The following is a 23,054-nucleotide window of genomic DNA, read 5'->3' as shown; positions in this document are numbered from 1 at the left end:
CTATACAAACTAAAGCATACGGGGAAAAAAAACTGTTGCGCTATGACATCTCCAACAGTAATCGGTACACATTATTAGACAATGTGTCTCCGGTAGCCTCGATCGCAAGTCAAATTGACTTTTTTTCTGATGTTCTAGCTATTCTTCTCTCGATTTGAATCTGAGACACGCGCAAGCAAGTAGTGCTAGCACGCACTGATTTGATTAAGAAACGAGCAAGGTTGCAAGGCCAGACTTGCTTGTACATTCGTGCAGGAGCTAGGTTGTTGGTTGCTCCAGCCTCCAGAGCCGGATCGGAACTCCGGGTGGTGGGAGAAGCTTGATGGGTGCTGCTGCGGCGGCGGCGTTTGGCAGATAGTCACCGGAGTGCATGACGATGACGATTGGTTCATTCATGATTCCGATCATATAACATTTCCATGCATACACGCGTCGCCAAAGGTTCCCAATTTGGTGATCCGATCAGATATCGATGTTAATCCTTCCTTATAATAAAAAAATGTTAATCCATGTTTCCTTCCTACAGTTAACAAGTAATTTCCATCTTAGCATTAGTATATTCCTTAATCAAGCCAGCAAAGTTGGCATATATCCGGGCCGAGTACGTGTATACCCCCGACGACATTTTGCAAAGTACGTGCGTGCATGTTCGTACGTACAGATCTTCGAAAAGGAATTGTTCTGACGTACAGATGTACGGCTGCTAGCTAGGATGCCTCCAATTAATCCAGGGCCACGCACTTCTAATAGCAACGACCGATTAGACGACAACAATACGGCATGTTTAATTTGGCTGGTCGTTTGTGGCTTATTAGCCGCTTAATCATCATTATCCCTCGCATGGTTAGTACGTTAACAAATTGTATTCTTAAGTTTACAAAATACTGCATGGAGAATGGAGGTTTTATTAGTAAAAAAAATAAATGTGAAAATTTTGAATCTTGATAATAAATTTTCCATATTTTTAAACATTTATTACGGAAAAAATATTTTTTCATGCGTGCGTACTTGGGAAAATAAAGACGCATGGATCATCACGGGTTTTCTTCTTCTTGAAGGAAAGTAATAGAGGAGAAAATACAATTTTTTTTTGAGAGCGTAGGAAAATATACAGTGGGAAACAACCGGGAGCAGCAATAACCACGACACTAGTCGAATCAGCCCACCGAACAAAAGTTGTGGCCCATATAGGGAGCCGATCCAAACCAAGCCCATATTAAGCCCAATGTGTAGCCGCTGAAACAAACAAAAGGCCCATGGTGTTGTAGGAAGTCGGCTTGGACTTGGACACGGCTGGTAATGAGGCCGATCGATCGCCGGGCTCCAAGCAATCCGCAGCCGTTCCTCGTCCTCGATCGCGCCCGTCGCCGGATCCCTCGGCACCTCGGCTCCCAACCCCGCTTCCGCCGCACGCACGCCAGAGCGATCGGGTTCTTCTTCCCCCAAGGTAAAAAAGCCTCACCTCTTTCCTCCCCTTGCTGCGGCTGCTCTCCTTAGTCCGGGGCCCGTTCGTAGATGCTGATTGATCCGAGGCGGAAGTCGATTTTTGGTGCGCTGATCTCGAGCTTCAGCTGCTGATTGCTAGGTCAATCAGTTGGTTTCTGCATGATTTGTTCGATTCGCCGGGCAATTAGTTCAAATCTAGTGAAAAATCTGTTATTCCCTAGCCGATTGCTGTCTCGCAGCTTAGCCAGTTGGCCCTAGTACCTGCGGCAATTGTGTTGTTCGGTGATGCAATGTAGATTAATCTCACTTTTTTAGGAGTAAATAACCACTATCCTGCTTTGTTTGCTGTGGTGTTTCACTGTTAACTTAGTTTGCTCACCGTGATTTAGCTGATCCGGAGCAATTAGTGCAAATCTAGTTAAAATTTCTACAGGCTGTTGCCTATGAGCTCCCAAACAGATACTTCCTAGCTGACTGTAGTCATGGTAGCTTTGCCCTAATACTTTTGTCAATTGTGCTGTTCGGTGCTGCAATGTAGAGTACTTCTTTTTTGCTTGTTTGTGCGAGGAGTAACACGTATTACAATATTGCAGAATAATCCTGATCATGGGCTGTCGCTCCTTTGGTGTTGAAGTTCTGTCAGCTTGTGTAGATCTGGTTTGAGAATGTGAAATCGATTTCAGAGATGCGGGGTACTTCAGTTTCAGCTTCAGCCAAGTTAAACTAGTATGCCTGCATTTTTCTGGTAGTTTGATTTGATTCACAATAAGGAATAGATTTATAGACCTTGGAGTGGGGGTAAACAGAGGAACTTTGGATATTGGATTAACATTGGAAATTCGAGGCACTAGCAGTAGTTTGATAGGCATTCAGTGCTCAGGTTAATGAACTATTTGATTAGGAGGTTCTGTCTTCTGTGAAACTGGTTTAGTTTACTGCATCTTACTTTTTGATTGGCTTACTGAAAAGCTATATGCCTATGTATATGCCATTGAAGAAGGGGAATCTATCCAGTTTCTCATGGAGTCTTTAACATTTGGAGGCATGGAGGGGCATTAATTTAGTTTGGTTGCCTCCTGCCACTCTGTTTTGTAGTCTTTGTCCCTGGTCTGATCTAAGGCGAATCTTGAGTTGTTAAAAGGCCTTAACATGGTGCATGAGGAATTCGGGCAGGCCTTTTGATTATTTCTCATTATATGGTTGAAACACGTAGTTGCTAGTATGTGCGCACGTATGGCCATACTGTTTTTTGTTTGATTCGTCTGTGCTTTCAGAACAATATTTTTGCTGCTAAAATTGTCTGTTTATAACTCTAACCTTTACAGTTATGATGAGAAGTTATAGTTGACTCTGAAACTTAATATGGTATAATCAGAGCAATCAATTTCTAGCAATTTAATTCATGTTTGATTTGTTTCGCTGTTCTTCAGATAATATGTTGTTGTGTGCATAAAGGTGGATAACTTGCTGTTGTTGATGGAAAACGTTAATAATAGGATCAAAATAAGAAAATTTTGTTTGTTACCAAATTTTACTGGTTCCTTGTCATGCTATTTACTCTGAAATAATACAATAGCATTTTTTAGTTTGCTAATTGATATACAGCTCCTAATCCTAACTACTCAGCCCTCAAAGAAAAACTATTCTCAGAGCTTGTTTAGGTATTTGGGGAATCCTCCTTAATATGCTGCATCGATTTGTCAAGTTAGATTGAGCTCAGTATCTCATAGTTGCTCATTTTATTTACAACCTTTTCTTTGTTTTTCCTCCCTGCAGGTCAGTTCTGATGGGGTTCCTGCAAAGCACTTTCTCCTTGCTGATCGGCACCGGCTGCGGCATCTACATCGCTCAGAACTACAACGTCCCAAACATAAAGCTTTTTATGAAGGGCCTGATGGGCGAGGCGAAAAAACTTGAAGAATCTTACAAGAAGCCCGGGGACGGCAAGAACAAGGATAGCAAATAGCTTTGATACATCTGCGCTCCACCATGGTTAAGAAACCGCTCGGTTTAGCAGGCTAACTGTTCTAAGAGTTCTTGTTTGAGGGATCTCATTGGTCTACATTTTGTTTACTTGCTTTAGAAAAAGATAATCGCAGTATACTGCATATTCGTCTCAAGTATGATACTTGAAAACTCTTGTCCCGGATGGATTCTGTCTAGATGGCAGTAGAATTTTTGAGGTGATGCAGCTGGGCATCAAGAGCTGAGAGGTCTCTGGCCTGTTTTCTGGATTATGAAAAGTGTCATGATTCATGCTGGCTTATAACTTGACTGCGCCATGATTAGTTTGTTCCAAGTGTCCCATCTGACATGATGGCTGATATCTTTGTTTGGCTGGCGTCTTGTTATTTTATAATGAGCCTGGATTTGCGGTGGCATGTGCAGGAGCCAGGAGGCCATTGAAAATGCTTGACAGCAGATGGAGCCTCAACCAGAAGAAGGGTGGGTTCTGTTCTTGACGATTTGCTGTGTTCTGTAGATCAAGGTTTGATGATGCTGAGGATGTCCCAACTCCCAAGGTTGATTGATTTGTTTACAAAGCGTTTGTGAACAGGAGTCTGATGCTTAGGGAAGTGGGCATCCCACATATCAGCGTATCTTTTGGCCTGCTTGCTCTGAGTGCCTTTTTATCGTGACCTCCACTGAAGACTGAACGGATCGATCAGCTTTCTGCACGGAAAAGCCACCGGCGGCCGGCCTCACGCACACGCACGGCACCGAGGCAGGCCTGCGTGGGCGATGCGCCTAGCCGCCTACCGGTTAGGACACGTGGGTGGCACGTGTCCGCCGTCGCCTGCCTCCGGCCGGCGACGCCGAGTTGACCGCGCTTGGACCCGGACGTACCTTACCTGCTGGCACATGCGCCACTGGTGCGGTAGCACGCCGCCATGTGGGGCCGCGGCGGACATCACCGGTCGTATGTGTCTCTCGGGATCCCCAGCCTTCCCCACGTCGCACCGGGAAGGCAGGAAGACTTTGCCCAGGGGAGCGCGTGCTCCGCTACGGTACAAAGCCGTACGGTCCCGCACCTCACCAGCCTCCACCTCCACCGCGCCGCCGCCTGCCTCACTTCCCCCCTTCCCCCACCGCCGCCACCACCTCCCTCCTCCTCAAGACCCCACCGCTGAGGCCCTGCTTTCTTGGCCGACTGACAACTGCGTTTTGCACCCCGCGTCGGCAGAGGAGGCTCCGTTCCACCCGGCCAGTGATGGAGCGCGCGGCGGCGTTCCTGGAGCTGGTGGCGAAGCAGGTGGACCCGGGCGCGCCGGGGTTCTGGCGGGACTTCCTGGTGGGCATGCTCAAGCCGGTGGCGGCCACGGCCGTGGTGGCCCTGGCCGTCGCGCTCAGCTTCTCGCAGCGCCTGGGGCTCGAGGGCGAGATGCTCTACGCCATCGCGCGCGCCTTCCTCCAGCTCTCCATCATCGGCTTCGTCCTCCAGTTCATCTTCACCCAGAAGAACGCGCTCTGGATCCTCCTCGCCTACCTCTTCATGGTAATCACACAGATCCATTGCTGACAGACATCGCTGCTACTGAATTCATCGTCCCCCAAGTACAAGACAAATGATCGATTTCGTCCAGTTTGATCCCAGTCAAAGCAAATTACCCCATCATCTCAATAATTCAGGTCATCAGCACTAACAAGCTCTCAACAATGGGTCACTCTCACAGTCCCACTCACCATAATTTCTGCATTTGGTTTCAATTCAGATTCGTTAGTCACTGTGATTGGCACATGGAACCGCTCAAATGTCCATAGCCCCGCGTTCAACGTGGCTGACAGCACCTCGAACACGTCGTGCAGGTGACGGTTGCGGGCTACACGGCGGGCCAACGCGCGAAGCAGGTCCCCCGCGGGAAGTACATCGCCTGCGTCTCCATCCTGGTCGGCACCGCCATCACCATGTTCCTGCTCGTCGTGCTCAACGTCTTCCCCTTCACGCCCCGCTACATCATACCCGTCGCCGGCATGATGGTCGGCAACGCCATGACCGTCACCGGCGTCACCATGAAGAAGCTCAGGGAGGACGTCAAGATCCAGAGGAACCTGGTCAGCTCCGAGCTTATTTGGATCCCCCTCCCCACTTGTTTACTGCTTAATTCTTATTTTTTTTAGCCCATTTGCTTTTCTAATTCTTCTTCGTCCTGAGACACCCAAGAATTGCACTACTGCAGGGACAAGAAAGTCAGAAGCTGTTACATCAGGAACAGCTCTGACTGGCTCATAATGCACTTAATAATTAGTCTATTAGGCTGATCAGTTGCACGACACGACAGAGCTGACTTCAATTGGGTGACGACTGATGAACACCACCATCAGCCTGCTGATGTTGAGAATCTATAATGTTCTGTTTGCAACTAGAGCATGGAGAAGATTCATTGGCATCTTATTTTTTTTCCCTCCTCTCTGCAGGTGGAGACTGCACTTGCTCTGGGTGCGACGCCGCGTCAGGCGACACTGCAGCAGGTGAAGAGGTCGCTGGTGATCGCGCTGTCCCCGGTGATCGACAACGCCAAGACGGTGGGGCTGATCGCGCTGCCGGGCGCCATGACGGGGCTCATCATGGGCGGCGCGTCGCCGCTGGAGGCCATCCAGCTGCAGATCGTGGTGATGAACATGCTCATGGGTGCCTCCACTGTCAGCAGCATCCTCTCCACCTACCTCTGCTGGCCGGCCTTCTTCACCAAGGCCTTCCAGCTCGAAGACAAGGTCTTTGCCGACTAGAACAGAGTACTAGGGAATGAGGTCTCTTTCTTTCTGAGAAAGGAGAAGAAAAGGAGCGGTTTAAGGCCACTCAAATGCCTGCATTTTCGTGTGAAAGAAAAACTGCAACTTTCATTGTCAGTTTTGCTGGTGAATTACTGAGCTGTAACTGCAGTTTAGAGATTGTCAGCGCCTGTGCGTGGCTGTGTTTCTAGAATTTGTAAATCACTGCTTCTGCTTCCTTTTCCTAACAAGAAGTCCAAGAGGAAATGTCACGCTGTTAAATTTTGTGGAACCCTCGAGATGACGATGGAGCTGCTTTTTTAAAGAAAACGAGAAGCCAGAAGAACTAGTTTATTATTCTGGACACACCATGTAGATACGGATAAAATGAAGATGTTTTGATCACTTAAGATTTTATGATGAACAAACCGCGATGCTTCTGAACCTAAAATACTTGAGATTTGGTGATGAAGGTGTGACAGTGTCGCCGCTCAAACTGACGACGGTTCAAAAGTTATTAAGTAGGGTGAAAAATCATTTTACTACCCTTAAAAATACACTTTATCCACTTAACCTCCTAAATATTATTCCTTTAGATTTAAATTTCATAATCAAATTGTCATTGGGCCGATTCACTCCATCGGCCCACCCGACTGCGCGAGCATAGTCGCCCAGGCCTTCCGGCCCAGGATGAAGGCCCGCCTTTCTCGCTCCTCACCACCCTCGGCCTTTCTTTCCTAACGGCGGCGACAGGGCGAGCCGTCACCTTGGCCAGGTCTTCGCCGGCGACGAGCCGACGAGCATCCGACAGGTCTGCCCGCCTATTACGTTTCCTTCCCTTCCCTTCCTGCTGTGCGAAATCGAACACTCAAAACCCTATCCCCTGGTTCAGTTAATCAGTTCGTTGTAGGGGTCGAGATCAACCTAGCCAAGGGGACCCAAAAAATATTTGGGCATTCTTGAACTGAAGCTCGCCCCGTGTGTAGAGAGAGCTTGAAGATGATGAACCAGCACAGGGAGGAGGATGCCTTGAGAGGGCGCGCGGTAAACAACAGAAGGTGCGGAGCCACCTTCTACCTTCCTTTGCTTTCCTTGTTAACTCGACAGCGTTGCGTCAGTGTACTAGATATATTTGCTTTTAAAATTCTCACCTTTCGAGCTATGTTCCTGAAGGCGATATGGGACAAGACTCTGGAGATGGGATTCTTGCTGCAGAAAGCATTCTCCACTTCTAACAAGCAAGTTGCCCCAGGTCTCACTCCCTGATTGCTGCAGCAAGCATCTCCTTGTTTTTCCCCCATAACCGCTCCCCTTTCTGATGCAGGATTTTCACTAGGTTGAATCCTAAGCTCAAATTTATTCTGATTGTTATCTCTTGCAGGAGCTCATCAAGGCAAGGTTTTGCAATCACGATAAGGAGGTAGAGCAAGCCTATAGGGACTTGTTCGATTCGTCAAAGCAGACTCTGGGTAGCATGATGAAACTGCAGGAGGTTCTGTTAGTTGCATATCTTATATTTCCTTCAATGCTATGGTTTTTGATCAATATGGTTGAAGGATTTCTTACTGTATTTCTCTGAGACTACCTATAGGCTTTGCTGGAGACTAATCAGGATGCCAATGGTATTCCTACTCTCCAAACAGTCTTGTTGTACTGTAAAAACTGTGGCATGCAATTTATATATGTTCATAATACTTGACTTGATAGCGAAACATTAAGGGAGCGTTTGGTTCCCTTTGCTTATTTTTAGCACATGTCACATCGAATGTTTAGATACTAATTAGGAGTATTAAACATAGACTATTTACAAAACCCATTACATAAGTGGAGGCTAAATTAAGCCTAATTAATCCATCATTAGCAAATGTTTACTGTAGCAACACATTGTCAAAATCATGGACTAATTAGGCTTAATAGATTCGTCTCGCCGTTTAGCCTCCACTTATGTAATGGGTTTTGTAAATAGTCTACGTTTAATACTCCTAATTAGTAGCTTATCATTCGATGTGACGGGTGCTAAAAATAAGTCACCGGAACCAAACCAGGCCTAAGAACCCCCGCGTGGGCGACACAGGCGGGCGAACGCCGCCCCACCTCCCACTCCCTCCCTTCTCCCTTCCCTTTGCCACGCTGCCGCTCGAGTCGGCCGCCGGAAGGCTGAGAGGCCCGCAATGACGGCGGCGGTGGGGTGACCTTTTTCCCCTCCTTCGTGGCTAGGCGAGCGCGGCCGCCTCGGTCGTCGGATGGGCAGCCCGTGGCGGCGCCGGCGAGGATGGCCGGATCCGGCACCGGCGGGTGCGGATCCGGTGTGCCTGAGGCCGGATCCACCGCCGACGGGGGGCGATGGTCAGCGACAGGCCCCCGAGGCGACTGGTCCCTGAGGCGCGGGGGGCGACGGCCGGCCATAGGCCTCTTAGGCGAGTGCTGCCACGGTCAAGGTGGCGGCTTGGGGAGGCGGAGGTTGGACCCGGGCGCAGAGGTGAGGAGGCGATGGCCGGCCCAGCAGCGCGCCGCGTGGGGGAAGGAGATGCGGCGACCACGGCGGCTCGCCCAGGCGGATCTAGGAGGCCGCGGAGGCAGTGGCCAAGTGCGGCTGCGGGAGGAGGAGGGTCGATGATGCGGCGGCGGTCCCGTGCAGGAACAACGGCAGCTGATTGAGGGAGCGGAGGCCGCGCGTGCGCGACGGCGCGCAGCCTATCGAAGGAGCGAACCGGCCAGCGGCGGCGGACGGAGGGCGGCCGGTCCGGCGTGTGGTTGCACGGCGGCAGCGCTGTCTCAGCCAAATGTGGGGCGAGCGATAGGCTGGCGGGGAGCGTGGAGCGAGCGTGGTGCAAGGACCATGGTCGAGACCTAGGTTTGGCGCACGCAGCTGCTCGGGGCCAGCGGCAACAGTGGCCGCGGATTCCTCTTCTCCCGCCTGCGTGACACGGCAGCTACTGTGTCTTCAACGGTGGCGGTGTGGTGTCACGGCCGAGGTGGCCTGTGCAAGGCGTGCCAGTGACACCATGGAGGCGCGGTAGGGACGCCTGGTCAGGGGCGCACTGGCGGCACTGAGGTGGTGCTGCGGGCGTCGTCGGGCCACCTCTCCTCAGCTGAGGAGTTGCGGAGGCGGCTGGGCGCTGATGGGGGCTCACGTGGCGAGGCATGTGCGTAAGATGGCGATGCTTCGAGGAGACGCCCGACGACGCGTGATGGCGAGGTGGTGTGACGGTGGCCGCGTGCGAGGAGTGGGGGGTACAACGGCGTGGTGTGTGGAGGCGCGGCGGCAAAGCCGCCCCGGATGGGCTACCGTGACTGTGGTTCGGGAGTGCCGAGCCGTGAGCGTGCAGCGAGCGGTTGGGATGCTTCAGGTGAAAGCTCGCGTTGGCGTTCTTGTTGGTGGAGATGACGGCGGCACCCTAGGGCATCGTTCTTCCCGTTGGGGCTATCATGTCTGAGCTACAACCATGCTACACGGGATCCTCTGGGTGAAAATCCTGTCCAGATCCTGGACGAGCGATGGCGGCGCCATTGGCGTCGTGCCCTCCTTGAAGGTGTCATCTCTAGAGACTCATCTCGGTTTGTGGCATTGCTAGTCCATTGATCATGGGCGACCGCAGCTGGTGGCGGCAATTCCGCCGCGTGGTAAGCTGGACGGGTGTTGTTGAGGCCACATGGAGGCGATCGCAGTTATGGTGGCGGCTAGGGATTGTCACATAGTTGTCAGTCTTGGTTGCTTGCAGCAGACCGTGGCGGCTGGCGTTGCTTGGCAACGGTCAGTGCGGCGTGGGACTACGTCGGAGGATGGCGCTTGCGGCTACGGCATCGTGGGACAACTAAGCTTGCAGTGGACCATGGCGGGTTGCTCAGCTTGGCTGGGCTACCCGGTGCAGTATATCGTCGGAAGACGGCGCAAGTGACTTCTCTGGCTTGCTGACATGGCGGTGGAGACTTTTGCGTGGGTGAAGTAACGAGGTGAAGTTGACCTGTGGCGGCGGCTGCTTGGCTGATCGATGGAGATCTTGTGGAGCGGGGCAACATTGCTCACCACTCTGATGGCGAGAAAAGAAGCGGATCTGTGACGTGGAGTACTGTGGCGAGCGTGGCAAGGCCCCCGCGTGCGGTGTTTCTTTGAGGCGACGAGAGCGAGGTGGAGTCTAATGGCGGATGTGGCGAGCCCCCCACGCATTGTGTTATCGTGGTGGCGACTGCGAGGCAGCCTGCGAAAGGTCCGAATTTGGTGGTATCACTCTGTCAGGTGGAGTGTGGTGCTGCAACGGCACTACAATGGAGGGTCCCGCATGGCGGTGACCTTCTCGGTGTGGTGCAGTCTGCTTCTATCGGTTCCCTGTTGATGCAGGGCCACGCCTAGAGGTTTCGGCGAATACATGAGTGTGAATGTTGGTGGATGCCGCCATGGTGAGTGGAGTGGTGAGGCCGCGTTGATGTCCCAATCCATCTGGTCTAGTGTGGCGGTTTGGAGTTGAGTGGTTACCCGCGTTGATGTCCCAATCCAACCGGGCGAGTCTGTTTTGTTTTTCTTTTCTTTTCCTTTTCTTGCCTATGGCCTCCCACGGCTGTAGTATTTTTCTGCTATATCAATGAAACACGCACTATCTTGTGCGGTTCGTTAAAAAAAATACTTGACTTGATGTCAGAAATCCCTGCTGCTTGAAATGAAGAGAATGATGAGTGGTCAGAAGTACGGCGATTGCAGACAAGGTAAACTTTGCATTATTAATCATCAGTGCTTGAAAAGAAAAGAAAAACAGGTGACGACGGGTGCTGCTGCACTGAAAGGAAAGCTACACGCATTTAATCAGGTTGCCTGAATACTTATTTAGCTACTTTGGGTATTTTCTTACTGTTTAAAAGTCTAGATCTAAAGCCTCTACTCTTTCCCCTTGTATGAGAACAGAACAAAGTGACCAAGTTGCTGGTTACATGAGAGATCCAAGCCGAATGATTAACAGGATGCACTTGACCAAATCTGCTGTTAGTGTTTTCGGAGAGGTATTTTTGATGCATAGCATAAATGACCACCGATCATATTTGCGCACCTTGTTAACTATTAGCATGTTACTTTTGCCATTTACATTTCAGGATGCTGGAGAACCTGGAGCAGCTGAGGTTTGAGAATTTTACTTATTCTCTTGAAATTCATTAAAATCTACCTGCGTCTCCTTGAAACTACTGAAATTTTACAGTTTGTAGTTCATTTCTTCCTTTGAGATGACCCATAAACTTTGATATCAGAATGTTTTTGTTTATCCAGTTAGACGATATATATGTGGATTGCATTTGCTGGCCTCATTTCTTCTTCTTGCTGTAACTTATTAGGGGCACATTGTAGAAGGTGATCCTGAACTTATTGACGATTCTGAGTTTTATCAACAACTTCTCAAAGAGTTTCTTGAGTCATGTGATAGAGGAGCATCAGGTTAGTTCATTTTCAGCTATTGGGCTTATTGTTATTTATATCTACACGCATTGGCCTGCCCAGGCAAAAGACATTAAATTCTCAGATACTTACTGCTGGCAGAAAGAGTCTCTGTCAGCTCTGGTTATCTAGCAGATTAGTCTTAAATTTCTGTTGCAATTTGAATTTGTTATGTTGTTTATATCTATATCAATGCACACACCAAAATTTGGTTCATCTGGCAAAAGATACATGTTTTTGAATCTTCTGTGGTAATTTCATTCAAGTTTTTTTTAACATGTTACTGTTCCAATATTTGTAAGAAATGTATATGTTTCTACTATCACCTTAAACACCTGCCAAATTCCTTTCCATGCATGCAGAGTCGGCTTTTTATGCTCTACAGAAGCAGCAGGTGAAATAGAGAAAGCTTGTTGATCGCGGTGCTTCAAAGAGCAGAAAGATAAGGTGAAAGAATATTCGCATGCATGATGTTGCTATATTGAGACTATGAATCCAACATTTTCAGGGTCTCGTCAGTTTTATGCGCCGACAAGCAAATGTGAGTTTAGCCTGCCATTTAAATTACCTGTATTTGGGCCTAGCGAGTGGCATGGGCTTGCAGCCTGGTGTGTTGACGTGATGGTTGGCCCACGGTTATTTTTTTTTCGACGAATAATATAGTACATTGAGAAATATATTTATAAGCACTCCACCGTAACAGTCCGCATCATTTCATCACAAGGGAAAAGAGGATCTTGAGGTAAACACATCACTAGTGTGCGTATGCATAGTATACCAACACAAGGTTACTCAGTTCTGTGCTTATTAGCAAACCATGTGGTCATTAGGGCACAAACCTCCTCTAGGGTGGTACACGAACATACCATACACGCAGTTCACGATCATCTCCCTGCTAAGCATAATAGCTAGAAAATACCCATATCACAAAAGGCAGAGGCTTTAATTTCCTAACATGATCGATGGAGGCAGTCCTGAAAGCGAAGCAAGCCTCCTGCGTCAGAGGATCCATCGTAACGGATCGGAAGTTTATTTATATATGGATAGTATTTATACTATAAGGCGATATGGCTCTTCCATCAGGGTGAGAGCTTGGAGCTCTCATGTGTCCAGGACCGTGACGGGGGACTTGGCAGAGAACTTGCCTTGCGCAGCGTGCTTGTTGTTGAACTTGCCGTCGTGGCGAGCATAGTGCTTGAACTTGCCCTGGTGTTCGTGCGTGAACTTGCCAGCATGGTGGCCATAGACATGGCCGTAACCACCACCGTACTGATCCCCACCATGCCCGTGGTGCTTGCGGAAGCGGTGGTACGCGCCGTAAACTCCAGCCCCGGCGGCGGCGGCGGCTCCGGCTCCGGCTCCGGCTGCTAGCCACCCCGCGTGCCCTCCGTAGCCGTGCCGGCCCCAGTGACCTCCTCCTGGCATGGCATCAAGGACTAAGTCCGTTTAGCCTCTCTGGATCGATCACATCGCCATAGCACAACTGATGAACGAGAACAGCTTACCTTGGTGTGGCGCATAGCCGCCGCCGTGGTAGTCATCCCAGCCCGGCTGAGGAGGAGGAGGGTATCCATGATAAGGCTCTTGTGGAGGGGGGTAATCGGAAGGCGGGTAGTAGTAGCCGCCGCCGCCGCCGCCCCAGCCCGGCTGAGGCGGCTGAGGGTACCCATACACCGGCGGCGGCTTGTTGCGAGGTGGGTATGCCGGCGGAGGAGGGCGGTATGGGTATGCGGCGGCGGTGTACGTTGAGTATTCGGAGTAGTGCGCCACCGGTTGGTGGTGATGGGCTTCTTCATGCTTGTTGCCCTGCTGGGCAGGAGGTGGGCCGTTGTAGGTGTGCCCAATGTGATGGAAGTTGAAATCCCTATCAGGCATCTCTGGCCAATCGAGAGACGATCGTGCTAGTGGCTTTCTTTCGAGGGAGAAGGTGGAGGTAGCTGCATGCAGTTGCTGATCTTGTGTGCGCGCGCTGCCATGGAGGACGGACTAGCTCAAGCTATATATAGGCGATCGAGGAGCGAGGCCGGGAACGAACGGGTCCGGGCAATCCAACGTGACTGCCTTGTGGGCCCCCCATGCAGCGGCTCATCAGGTACGTAGTTCGAGAGGATGGTATGGATAGGCTTCGATTTGTGCTAGGGACTCAGACGACAAGTGTAAAGAATTCACCTTGCATGCAGGGGATGGATAGGATATGAACTTATTTGTTCATATCAACACACAAGCTGGGCACATCTTTGATTTACAAAGTCAAAGTTTGTATGCATGTTTCGCATACTATACAAGTTGCAGTACATTATGGTGTTTAAGACTTCTTATTAGCTAAACGGGTCAGTGGTCAGGATCTCTTTCCCTCTCCATGCATCTCGCACCAAACATTATATACACAATAAGATAAAAGCGCAAGAACATATAGTATATTTTAAAAATTAGTATGTCCACATGCTCTATGTATGACCACATACTTAACGTATATACCACTACAGATGGTTTAGTATCATCACATACTATGCGTACATACTTTTTGTTCGATCAGATTCATCGTATATCATGAGATATGGAAGGAGAACCGCTGCTCTGTTTCTGTATCACGTTTGTGATCTTTTTTCTCGAAATACAACACATATATGTTTGCACGCTGAACCCCCTACATGTATATGAACACAGCACTGTGGCACTGGGATGTAGGTTGATCGATGCGCGTGCAATTGAAGACGCCTCACGGCCTCGGATAAGTGTTATGATTATTTCACCTGCAATAATTAATGGATGGATAGACTAGAATATATTCCACGACAATGAATAGAGCACCAAGACCTGCACCGGAAACGGAAGAATCACGTCGACCATGAAAATAAACCACGCATCATTCCCAAGAAGCAGAGCCAAACGGAAATTCATACACTTCCTTAACAAAATCTCGGTCATTTTACTTTAATCCCAGATCTAAATTTCATGATCCGTGGAGCTAATTGGGACTAAAGGATCCCACGGGTGAATTCAAAAGGATAGCATCCCCTATTTAATTGGATGGGTTGTGTAGGTGAGATGGTAATAAAGCTGCGCGTGAGGTAAGAGGTTGCTGGTTCGAATCTCACGCACCGCGCACGCACATATTTCACATAAAAAATCACGTGACTTGCGATGTTGTGCGTGGGGAGCCTCTAGGAATTTAGAATATTTTTTTAGCATGGAAACCCTTGCTATTACCAACCGATGAAAGATTTTCTATCAGTGATATACGCCAACTTCACAATCCGGCTAATTGAGAACTTGTGACTCGAGTCATCACTTAGACACAATGTTAAACCAGAAATATGTTGAGGGTCCTACCAAACAGAAACATGAAAAGCTAACAGTAACAAAATAAAGCAAATACTCCACCTGATGCTCAATCGAAACATGCATGAAGCCAAGTGTTACCAACTTTGTTCACCAACACAATGCGTACTTTGGTTTTAAAATGTCAAAGTTCGTATGCATGCTTTTTTTTATAAGTGGGTAACATTTCTAGTATAGTTTTTTTTAGCGAATATTTCTAGTATAGTTGGTTAACTAGCTCTTAGTAAACCCACCATACCTAAACTACACCGGCGCCACAAACAGGACAGATGCGATTGGTTGATAACGAAGTTGCAGCTGCCACAGCTTCTACAGTTCATTTTCTCACCGAACTTGAGGCGCCGAGGCCTAACGCTGCATTTTTGCAACGCCGCAAACGAGGCGTGGCGGGTTAAGATTGGCCACCAAACACGCCCTAGGTCATTGTTGGCAATCGCCAAGGCTACTGGACAAGTAAAATAATTATACCAAGAAAAATGTTGATCAATCCACTAAAGATGCTACTGGGTACTACTAATACTATAGACCACTTATAAAAGGACTAAATTAAAGAGGCGGGAAACTCTTGTAGCGTTGAGCTCCGCAAAGATTAACCCCTTCCTGGATTCGATTTGCAAACGTGTAGATATGATACACGTGAGGAGGCATCACTCCTCAAGGCAACAAGTGACATATACCATTCGGCTAACGTGTCCGTGGGATCCAAATTTTCTTTTAAAAGAAATGTATATAATACCCGTGAATAAGCATGGCTACTCAAGGCAACAAGTAAAAATATTCGGATTAAATAATATCGTTGCGCAGCTGGAGTCGATACTATCCGGATTGGATACAAGTGTCCATCTAACCCAAGTATCATGTGGGGTCATAAGATAAAATAACGGAATTCTTCATTACGCACTCAACCATTCACTATTATAGTCTTGGCTCGTACTCCCTCCGTCCTGTAGGACGGAGGGAGTATAGCTGTATGCAGAGATATGCAAAACAAAGTGCCAACAAATAGTAGTAAATAGTAATTAGTAGCAAGCACCTCACATTCATTCTCAGCATACATTTGCACGTACATATTAAGGGCCTGTTTGGTAGGGCTTATTGGACGGCTTCTCGAGCGGCTTCTGGAGAAGCCGTACCAAACGCCCTTCCAAAAAACGGCTTCTCTCGCGAAGCACCCGTGAAGCCGTTTTCCAATTTGTACTGGGGAGGAGAAGCCCAAAAAACCAGCTCCCCGCGGCTTCCCCTCCATCCGCGCCCCCCATGTTACCAAATTACCCTTCGACTTCGGCAAAATTACACCGAATTGCCACCGCCTCCTTTTCCTTTCTTCCTCTCGCGAACCGTTCCTTTCTCTTCTTCTGGTAGCGCCTCCTCCGGTCTGGTCTGGCGGCGGCCGGCATGGACCCTCCTCCGGCGGCGGGAAACTTGGATCCGGCGGTCGAAAGGGGTAGATCCGGTGGTGGGCTCCAAGATGCGCCAAGCGGAGGGTCCAACGGCGCGCCGTATGTGTCCGGCGGAGGGGCTGGCGGCGCCCCGTTCTTGTGGCCGGGAGGCCCGCCGACGGGTCCCCTGGGTGCCCTCCTGGCCGCCGCGGGAGTGCCTCCCGGCATGGTGGCGGGCGCATGGCCTGGAGGCGCAGCAACCGCGGCGGGCCAGCCACCGGCGCAGCAACCGGCCATCCCAGCCGCGGCGGGCCTGGCCGCCGGCGCGTGGCCCGGCATCCCCGGCGCATGGCCCGGCGTCCCCAGCGCGGGGCCATCAGCTTCCCAGGCCTCCGGCATCCCCAACGCCGCCATGCCCGGAGGATGGCCGGAGTGGTGGGCCGGAGCAGCGGCGGCGGCTCTAGGGCCGGATTGGCTCCGTGCCGATCCTCAACAGGAGACAGCTTCACAGGAGGTTGGAGGCAATGACGAGCGGCTGCCGGTTCGGGTCACCTCTGGTCCAGTTCGGAGCTCCTCAACTCGTCGGCGAGGTACCCGCGCACCTAGGCCACCACCGGCGGCTAGGACAGCTACTGCTCCTGCATCTGTGGACGTCGACCTCACCGATCCAAGGTAAGAACATATGATCCAATTAAAGTGATTTCCTTGTTTGAGCCATTGTGATTGCTGTTGTGATTGTTGAAGCCATTGTGATTGCTGTTGTGTTTGAGCTCAAGCCATTGTCTTGCTGTTGTCCTTAGAAAGAAGAACATGCGTGACGCATTTGCTATCTGGGACATTTTGTTGTGAACTGTGGTGTGTATTTGGATTTTTAAAGTTTTGCTTGCTATCTGGGGTGCCAGGCATGCATCAGCTGCTGGCCATTGCCTTGCATGGTCATGAAATGTGTTTTCTTTAGGGAACTGCATGCCCATTCTTGGATTCAGCATCCTTCAGTCCTTGTGGTATATTATTATCCTTCAGTCATATGCCCTAAGCAATATGCATGTAGCTAGATAACAAGATACACTAGAGTGACAGGCGACATGCCAATCTTCTGTGTGACCACTTTCACTCATTTGCATCCTGGTTTAATAAATGTCTAAGAGTCAAAAATGGCTCCTCGCAAATGTTCCATATATGATATATCATATATGTATATTACTTCATATCATAGCATATTAGTAGATCATTAGCATATCGCAATGTTTCATATCATTGCTTTTGCAGACAGCAATGTAGTAGTACCTGTGCATTGTTATTTCCCAGCTAATTGAAGGTGCGTGGTACGGTGTCTATCATCCACTCTTATGTTGAAGGTGCGTGGCTTGTCGTGGGGTTTGAGAGCCAGAGAAGTTCTAGTCAGAAGTTGAAGACTTGTTCCCCATCAGGAGTAGGGGAAGTAGGGGAATGTGCCTTCTCAATGTTCAGTTTCATGACTTCTCTGCTGTTTTGATGTATTTTTCAATCCAAGTGATAAATTTTTTATCTGTACTCATGGATGAAGCGGGAAATGATTTTGACGAAAATCTTTCCAAGGTTGCATGATTGTTTTGTTCTTAAGTGGTTTCTGCATTCTTGGGCCAAATGTTACAGATTGATTCTGGAGGTTTGATCCTGATAAGACTTATCCAAGACTAAACAAATTTCTTATGCAAAGAAATAGTAGTTCAGCCATATTTATTTTCTTTTGTACACATTTTTTTTCACTTTCATGGTTATCTCACTTGCATTTCTTTATACTTACTGTTATACAATTTCAGTCTCAAATTTGATTGGTAGTTGTCATTCTTTTACTGGTGACAGACCATCATATGACCTGCAATCCTAGGACTTTAGGTAACCTGATGTGTCGGTCACCACTATGGTCCAGTAACTTGTTCATCTTAAGCTAAACACTCCAGGTGAAAGTCATAAGCAATTCCGAATGAATGCATCTCTATTTTACAAGTTGCATGATCCGAATGAATGCATCTCTATTTTACAAGTTGCATGATCTGTTAGTGGGTAGCTATGGACTAAAATCATCTCTTCATATGAGTTCTATGGAATCATTGGCTATTTTCCTACTTGTGTGTGGGCATGGTACTTCTACCAGTGGTGTACATGGTATATTCAATGATATGTATGGTGGCTATGAGTGCAGACTACATAAAGCCAATTGACCCTAATTTCTCTACTACACATCCTAGGATTAGCAATTGACCCTAATTTCTCTACTACACATCCTAGGATTAGTAATGATCGTAGGATGATGCCACACTTTAAAGATTGCATTGGAGCTTTGGATGGCACTCACATTTCAGCGACACAAAATGTTCTTGGTATTGTTGATTTCGACATGAGGTTCACTTATGCATCTATTGGTCAGCCCGGGTCTATGCATGATACTAATGTTCTCTTCCATGCACTTCGACATGATCACTCTACCTTTCCACACCCCCCTCTAGGTATGTCGGATCACCTACCTTATCTTTTCTCATGTCTATACATGAATGCGCGTGGCTCACAACCTTCATTTTTTTACATGTGTATTTAGGAAAGTATTATATGGTTGATGCCGGGTACCCAAATAGACCTGGATACTTGGCACCATACAAGGGTGAAAGGTATCATGTGCCAGATTGGAGGAGAGGTCCTGCTCCAAATGGTGAGCAAGAACATTTTAACCATTTGCATTCAAGTATTCGCAATGTGGTAGAGCGCTCTTTTGGTGTGTGGAAAATGAAGTGGAGAATCCTTCTCAAGATGCCGAGTTACCCAATGGAGAAGCAAATGATGATAGTTGCCGCAACCATGTGTCTCCATAACTTCATTCGTGAAAACCACACACAAGATAAGGATTTCCGCAAATGCGATCGGAATCCCGATTATATGCCCACTATACCTTCAAGATATAGGAAGCACTATGTCTCTCAAGATGCTGGAGATACATCCAACATGGAAACAGATGATCGGACCATGGATAAATTCCGAGATGATCTTGCTAGAGCAATCTTCCTTTCTAGATCATCTTGAGTATGTCAGTTAGCTTATATGGTTGCATGCTATGTAAGGATGGTAGCTATTATTTATGAACCGTGATGAATTCAAATATTAAAAAAAAATCAGCTGAATTTTTTTGAGAGAAATACAGGAGTAGCAATTAAAATATTTATGAAACGTGATGAACCGTGATGAACCGTGAGAATTTTTTTGAACCTGGATGCGACATTCGCTAGTAATCTATTTATGAACCGTGATTATCTATTTTCATCTATTAAAAAAAATCCATATAGTTAAGGGCATCTATGACATTTGATTTATCAAAGCCATTCCTAAAAATACAGGAGAAGCCGTTTTGCCAAACACTTTTCAGAATGGCTTCAGCTTCACCAGAGAAGCTGTTTCACCAGAGCAGCCACAGCCGCAGCCGTTTCAGCCACAGCCACAGCCCTACCAAACAGGCCCTAATTATCTTACGTAGTTCACACATGACATAGTCTGGAAATGTTTGTTGTGGAAAAAGAGGTTTCTCATATGGACAGGAAATGCTTACAGGTAGCAGGAGATGCATCACGGTGTTGCTTCTTTTTTCTTAGTGGGTTCCCTTGTCGGATTGCAACCGAATGATACCGTTATGGTTCTTCCTATCTAGCTGCTGTGGTCAAGTCTTGCTGGGTCGCTGGGGTTAGATATTTCCCCCCTTTGCAAGATCTGTTAGCGAAGGAATCGTTCCTGTAGAAGGAATATTTCTAGTCATGTGAAACGTGTATCTATCCGAAATAATTGGCAAAGTCATTGTATTGGATTGCCACGTGAGAAAATAAATCTATCTTCAAGAAGCATGGGTTAGATCAAATTTGCCTGCCATTAAAATGATGCAAAAAAAGATAAATTTTGATCTCATTCAGTGCTATTGCATCTAAGATTTGTATTTTTATCTTTAAAATGGTCAAATTTCAACTTGAGACTTGCCTGTGTATCGAATATGCCTACACCTATATATGCAAATTTCTTTTAAAAAACTGTTTGGTATGTTTTTTTACTTAATATTGTAAGGAAATTTAATGATCTTTCGTTTAGCAATCCAATATTCAAAGCACAACAACAGCACCCATCGACTCACAGACTTTTTATTTTGCGATATCAGTACTCAGTGTTAGCGTCGATGCACAAGAGAAATTTAATTTCTTACGGCCGCATCTATCCGCACACTGGTGGAGTTTGGTTTAGTGGACCGTAATGTAACTGCAAAAGAGTTCAGATTACAACGGGGTCACTGGTGGAGCTAATTATCATTGCATCTTTTGTTTGGTGCTAACGGCATTAGATGCCAGAAAAGATAATAAGCACGATCGGCCAAAAAAATATAGTCCGTACCGAACACAAATCTCATCATATAATGAAATAAAGATATCATCTTTCTCCTCTGCCGCTGGAGAAGAATATGACTATGTGATTATGCTTGACCTTGACCTGAGTGTCTGGACCCACAAAATGAGTCTGGATCCGTCTCCCTGTCCCACCTCAACTCCTATATGAAGAACGGAAACACGCATACTCTACCTTTATGAATCTTTTCAAGAGAAAGAGTTGTTTGATCTTGAGGTTGATGAAGTCACCACAGAAGATGACTCATTTTCGCCGAGCACATTGAAAGAATAATTAGCATCGTACCGAGTTGGAGACTCGAACCCGAATAGGTAGTTTTTATCAGAAAGAACCTAAGCATTATTTCCTAAATAATTGACAATTTTTGTTTTACTATTCAAACATCAACTATCAATATTTGTTCGAATATTTAGTTTAGTGACAAAAGTATCACTAGATTATTTTATCAAAAAGGTACTTCAAGCATAATACTTGTTCGAATATTTAGTTTAAGCATAATATTTGTTCAAGTATTTAGTTTAGTGACAAAAGTATCACTAGCTAGATTCTTTTATCAAAAAAGTACTTTAAACATGTCATTCATTCCCATCTATTTGTCCAAATATATACTTAGAGAAAAGATGAATAGTGGTAGTCCATGCACGGCCCCTTCTTTTCTAAACCATATTCTCCATATATGTAGTTTGTTGCACTGTACATTGATTTTCATTTTTCATGTTCCTTACCAATTTATTGCTATGTTTTTCTCTGCACACTCGTTTCTATTTTCGGTGAGCCCAAGATTATTTTAGCCCCGTGCAATTATTGGCAATACCCCAAGTGTTTTTTTGGGCAAACTTCCACAAGTTTAAAGCTTTGGCCACCAAATGAATGCTGCAACAAGATAATTAAGACAAATTGTTGTACGAAATCAACAAGTGATGCGGTACTAGTTGCAGTAAATGTTTGGTTAGCATGTAACCATAATAATGAATTAAATTTCAATATTTGTGCAAACGTTGGATGAAGAAAATTAGCATAACACTGCTATGCATTGGGTCCATGTGTCGATTTCTAAAAAACCTGTACCCTGTTTTAGGTGGGCCTATGGAACAAGCAACGGGTCATATAACGAGTTTTTTTATTTTTTATTTTATTATTTTGCAAAAATATATGGTCTAAAAAAATTGCAAATTTATACCTATAGCGCCATTTGAAACAGCGGAAGCAAACTGGCGGTACACTTTCAAAAAATCATAACTAATTCATATAAACTCGGATGGAGATAAACTTTATATAAAAATTGTAGACCTTGACGAGATATACAATTTTTAGTTCAAAATTTTTTCCTTTGGTATCATCTTAGTTCAAATAATCACACAAGTTTCAGATCTAAAATTTAAATTTTAGATATGAAACTGGGCAACACACATTTAAAAAATTATAACTAATTCATATGAACTCGGATAGAGATAACTTTTATATAAAAATTGTAGCTCTCGATGATATTTACAACTTTGTAGTTCAAACTATTTTCATTTGGTGTCATCTTTGTACTCAAATAATCAACACAAAGTTGTAGATCAAATGAAAAAAATTGAACTACAAAGTTGTAGATCTCGTCAGGATCTACAATTTTTATATAAAGTTTATTTCCATCCGAGTTCATATGAATTAGTTATAATTTTTGTTTAGCTCCGTCCGAATTCATATGAATTAGTTATGTTTTTTTGAGAGTGCCGTTCAACTGCCGGTAGCCTGCAACAATACACCCCTGCAACAATACCTCTTCTGCCGTTTCAAACGACGGTATTTGTATAGATTTGAAATTTTTTTATTAGACTATATATTTTTTCAAAATACTAAAATAAAAAATAAAAAAATAAAAAATCTCATATAACGAGCCTGCTAGGCTCTCTTCTTTTCAATTCAAAGTCCACTAGCCACCCGGCCCATTCCCTGAAAGGTCGCACACTCCGCACAAAAACATTTCTGCTGTGGAACTTCAGGCGAGCTACTAATTTCACTGGCGTTGACCAAAGGCATCGCGGCGATCGGAACCCTCCCGTTGTAGCTGACGACCGATGGAGCAGGCGACGGCGTTGCTGGAGCAGGTGCCGGGGTTCTGGCGTGACTTCCTCCTGGGCATGCTCAAGCCGGTGGCCGCCACCGCCGTGGTCGCCGTGGCCGTGGCGCTCAGCTTCTCGCAGCGCCTGGGGCTCGAGCGCGAGATGCTCTTCGCCGTCGCGCGCGTCTTCCTTCAGCTCTCCGTCGTCGGCTTCGTCCTCCAGTTCATCTTCTCCCAGGAGAACGCGCTCTGGATCCTCCTCGCATATCTCTTCATGGTAACCAACTCATCCGTTGCT

The 23,054-nt window shown here is 46.9% G+C and overlaps 4 protein-coding genes and 2 long non-coding RNA genes across 7 annotated transcripts in view; 5 read left to right on the top strand and 1 right to left on the bottom strand.

Annotated features, from left to right (window-relative positions):
• The first annotated feature begins 1,295 nt into the window (after positions 1-1,295).
• On the top strand, positions 1,296-3,238 carry LOC111256820. Its single transcript, XR_002677100.1, has 3 exons — positions 1,296-1,447; positions 2,040-2,172; positions 3,223-3,238. It is a non-coding gene; the product is annotated as an uncharacterized LOC111256820 (long non-coding RNA).
• A 1,274-nt stretch (positions 3,239-4,512) lies between these two features.
• Positions 4,513-6,441, top strand: LOC101762802 (UPF0014 membrane protein STAR2). The gene is made up of 3 exons (XM_004960264.2): positions 4,513-4,942; positions 5,254-5,499; positions 5,863-6,441. Exons 1-3 carry the CDS (start codon positions 4,658-4,660, stop codon positions 6,172-6,174), a joined length of 843 nt encoding a protein of 280 aa, XP_004960321.1. The 5' UTR covers positions 4,513-4,657; the 3' UTR covers positions 6,175-6,441.
• Positions 6,442-6,888: 447 nt separating this feature from the next.
• LOC101768650 lies at positions 6,889-7,824 on the top strand. The gene is made up of 4 exons (XR_002676807.1): positions 6,889-6,967; positions 7,049-7,214; positions 7,330-7,408; positions 7,538-7,824. It is a non-coding gene; the product is annotated as an uncharacterized LOC101768650 (long non-coding RNA).
• Positions 7,825-12,312: 4,488 nt separating this feature from the next.
• On the bottom strand, positions 12,313-13,536 carry LOC101762403 (glycine-rich protein A3). The gene is made up of 2 exons (XM_004960263.1): positions 13,081-13,536; positions 12,313-12,993 (listed from the first exon to the last, which is right to left on the bottom strand). Exons 1-2 carry the CDS (start codon positions 13,448-13,450, stop codon positions 12,677-12,679), a joined length of 687 nt encoding a protein of 228 aa, XP_004960320.1. The 5' UTR covers positions 13,451-13,536; the 3' UTR covers positions 12,313-12,676.
• Positions 13,537-16,036: 2,500 nt separating this feature from the next.
• Positions 16,037-19,788, top strand: LOC111256670 (elastin-like). The gene is made up of 2 exons (XM_022825017.1): positions 16,037-16,968; positions 19,665-19,788. The coding sequence occupies exons 1-2, from the start codon at positions 16,313-16,315 to the stop codon at positions 19,786-19,788; spliced, it is 780 nt and encodes a 259-aa protein (XP_022680752.1). The 5' UTR covers positions 16,037-16,312.
• Positions 19,789-22,642: 2,854 nt separating this feature from the next.
• The window catches only part of LOC101761987 (UPF0014 membrane protein STAR2), a 3,371-nt gene continuing 2,959 nt past the window's right edge, over positions 22,643-23,054 (top strand). Inside the window, exon 1 of one of the 2 annotated variants that reach the window (XM_022825029.1) lies at positions 22,643-23,033. In XM_022825029.1, coding sequence (XP_022680764.1) covers positions 22,773-23,033 — 261 coding nt within the window. In that variant the 5' untranslated portion in view covers positions 22,643-22,772. The remainder of the gene's footprint in view (positions 23,034-23,054) is intronic. The other variant, XM_004960262.2, reaches the window with a different exon arrangement.

The sequence above is a fragment of the Setaria italica genome, chromosome III (assembly GCF_000263155.2).
Source record: "Setaria italica strain Yugu1 chromosome III, Setaria_italica_v2.0, whole genome shotgun sequence".
In the NCBI taxonomy this organism is placed as follows: domain Eukaryota; kingdom Viridiplantae; phylum Streptophyta; class Magnoliopsida; order Poales; family Poaceae; genus Setaria; species Setaria italica.
This window is presented reverse-complemented; position numbering and strand designations above follow the sequence as displayed.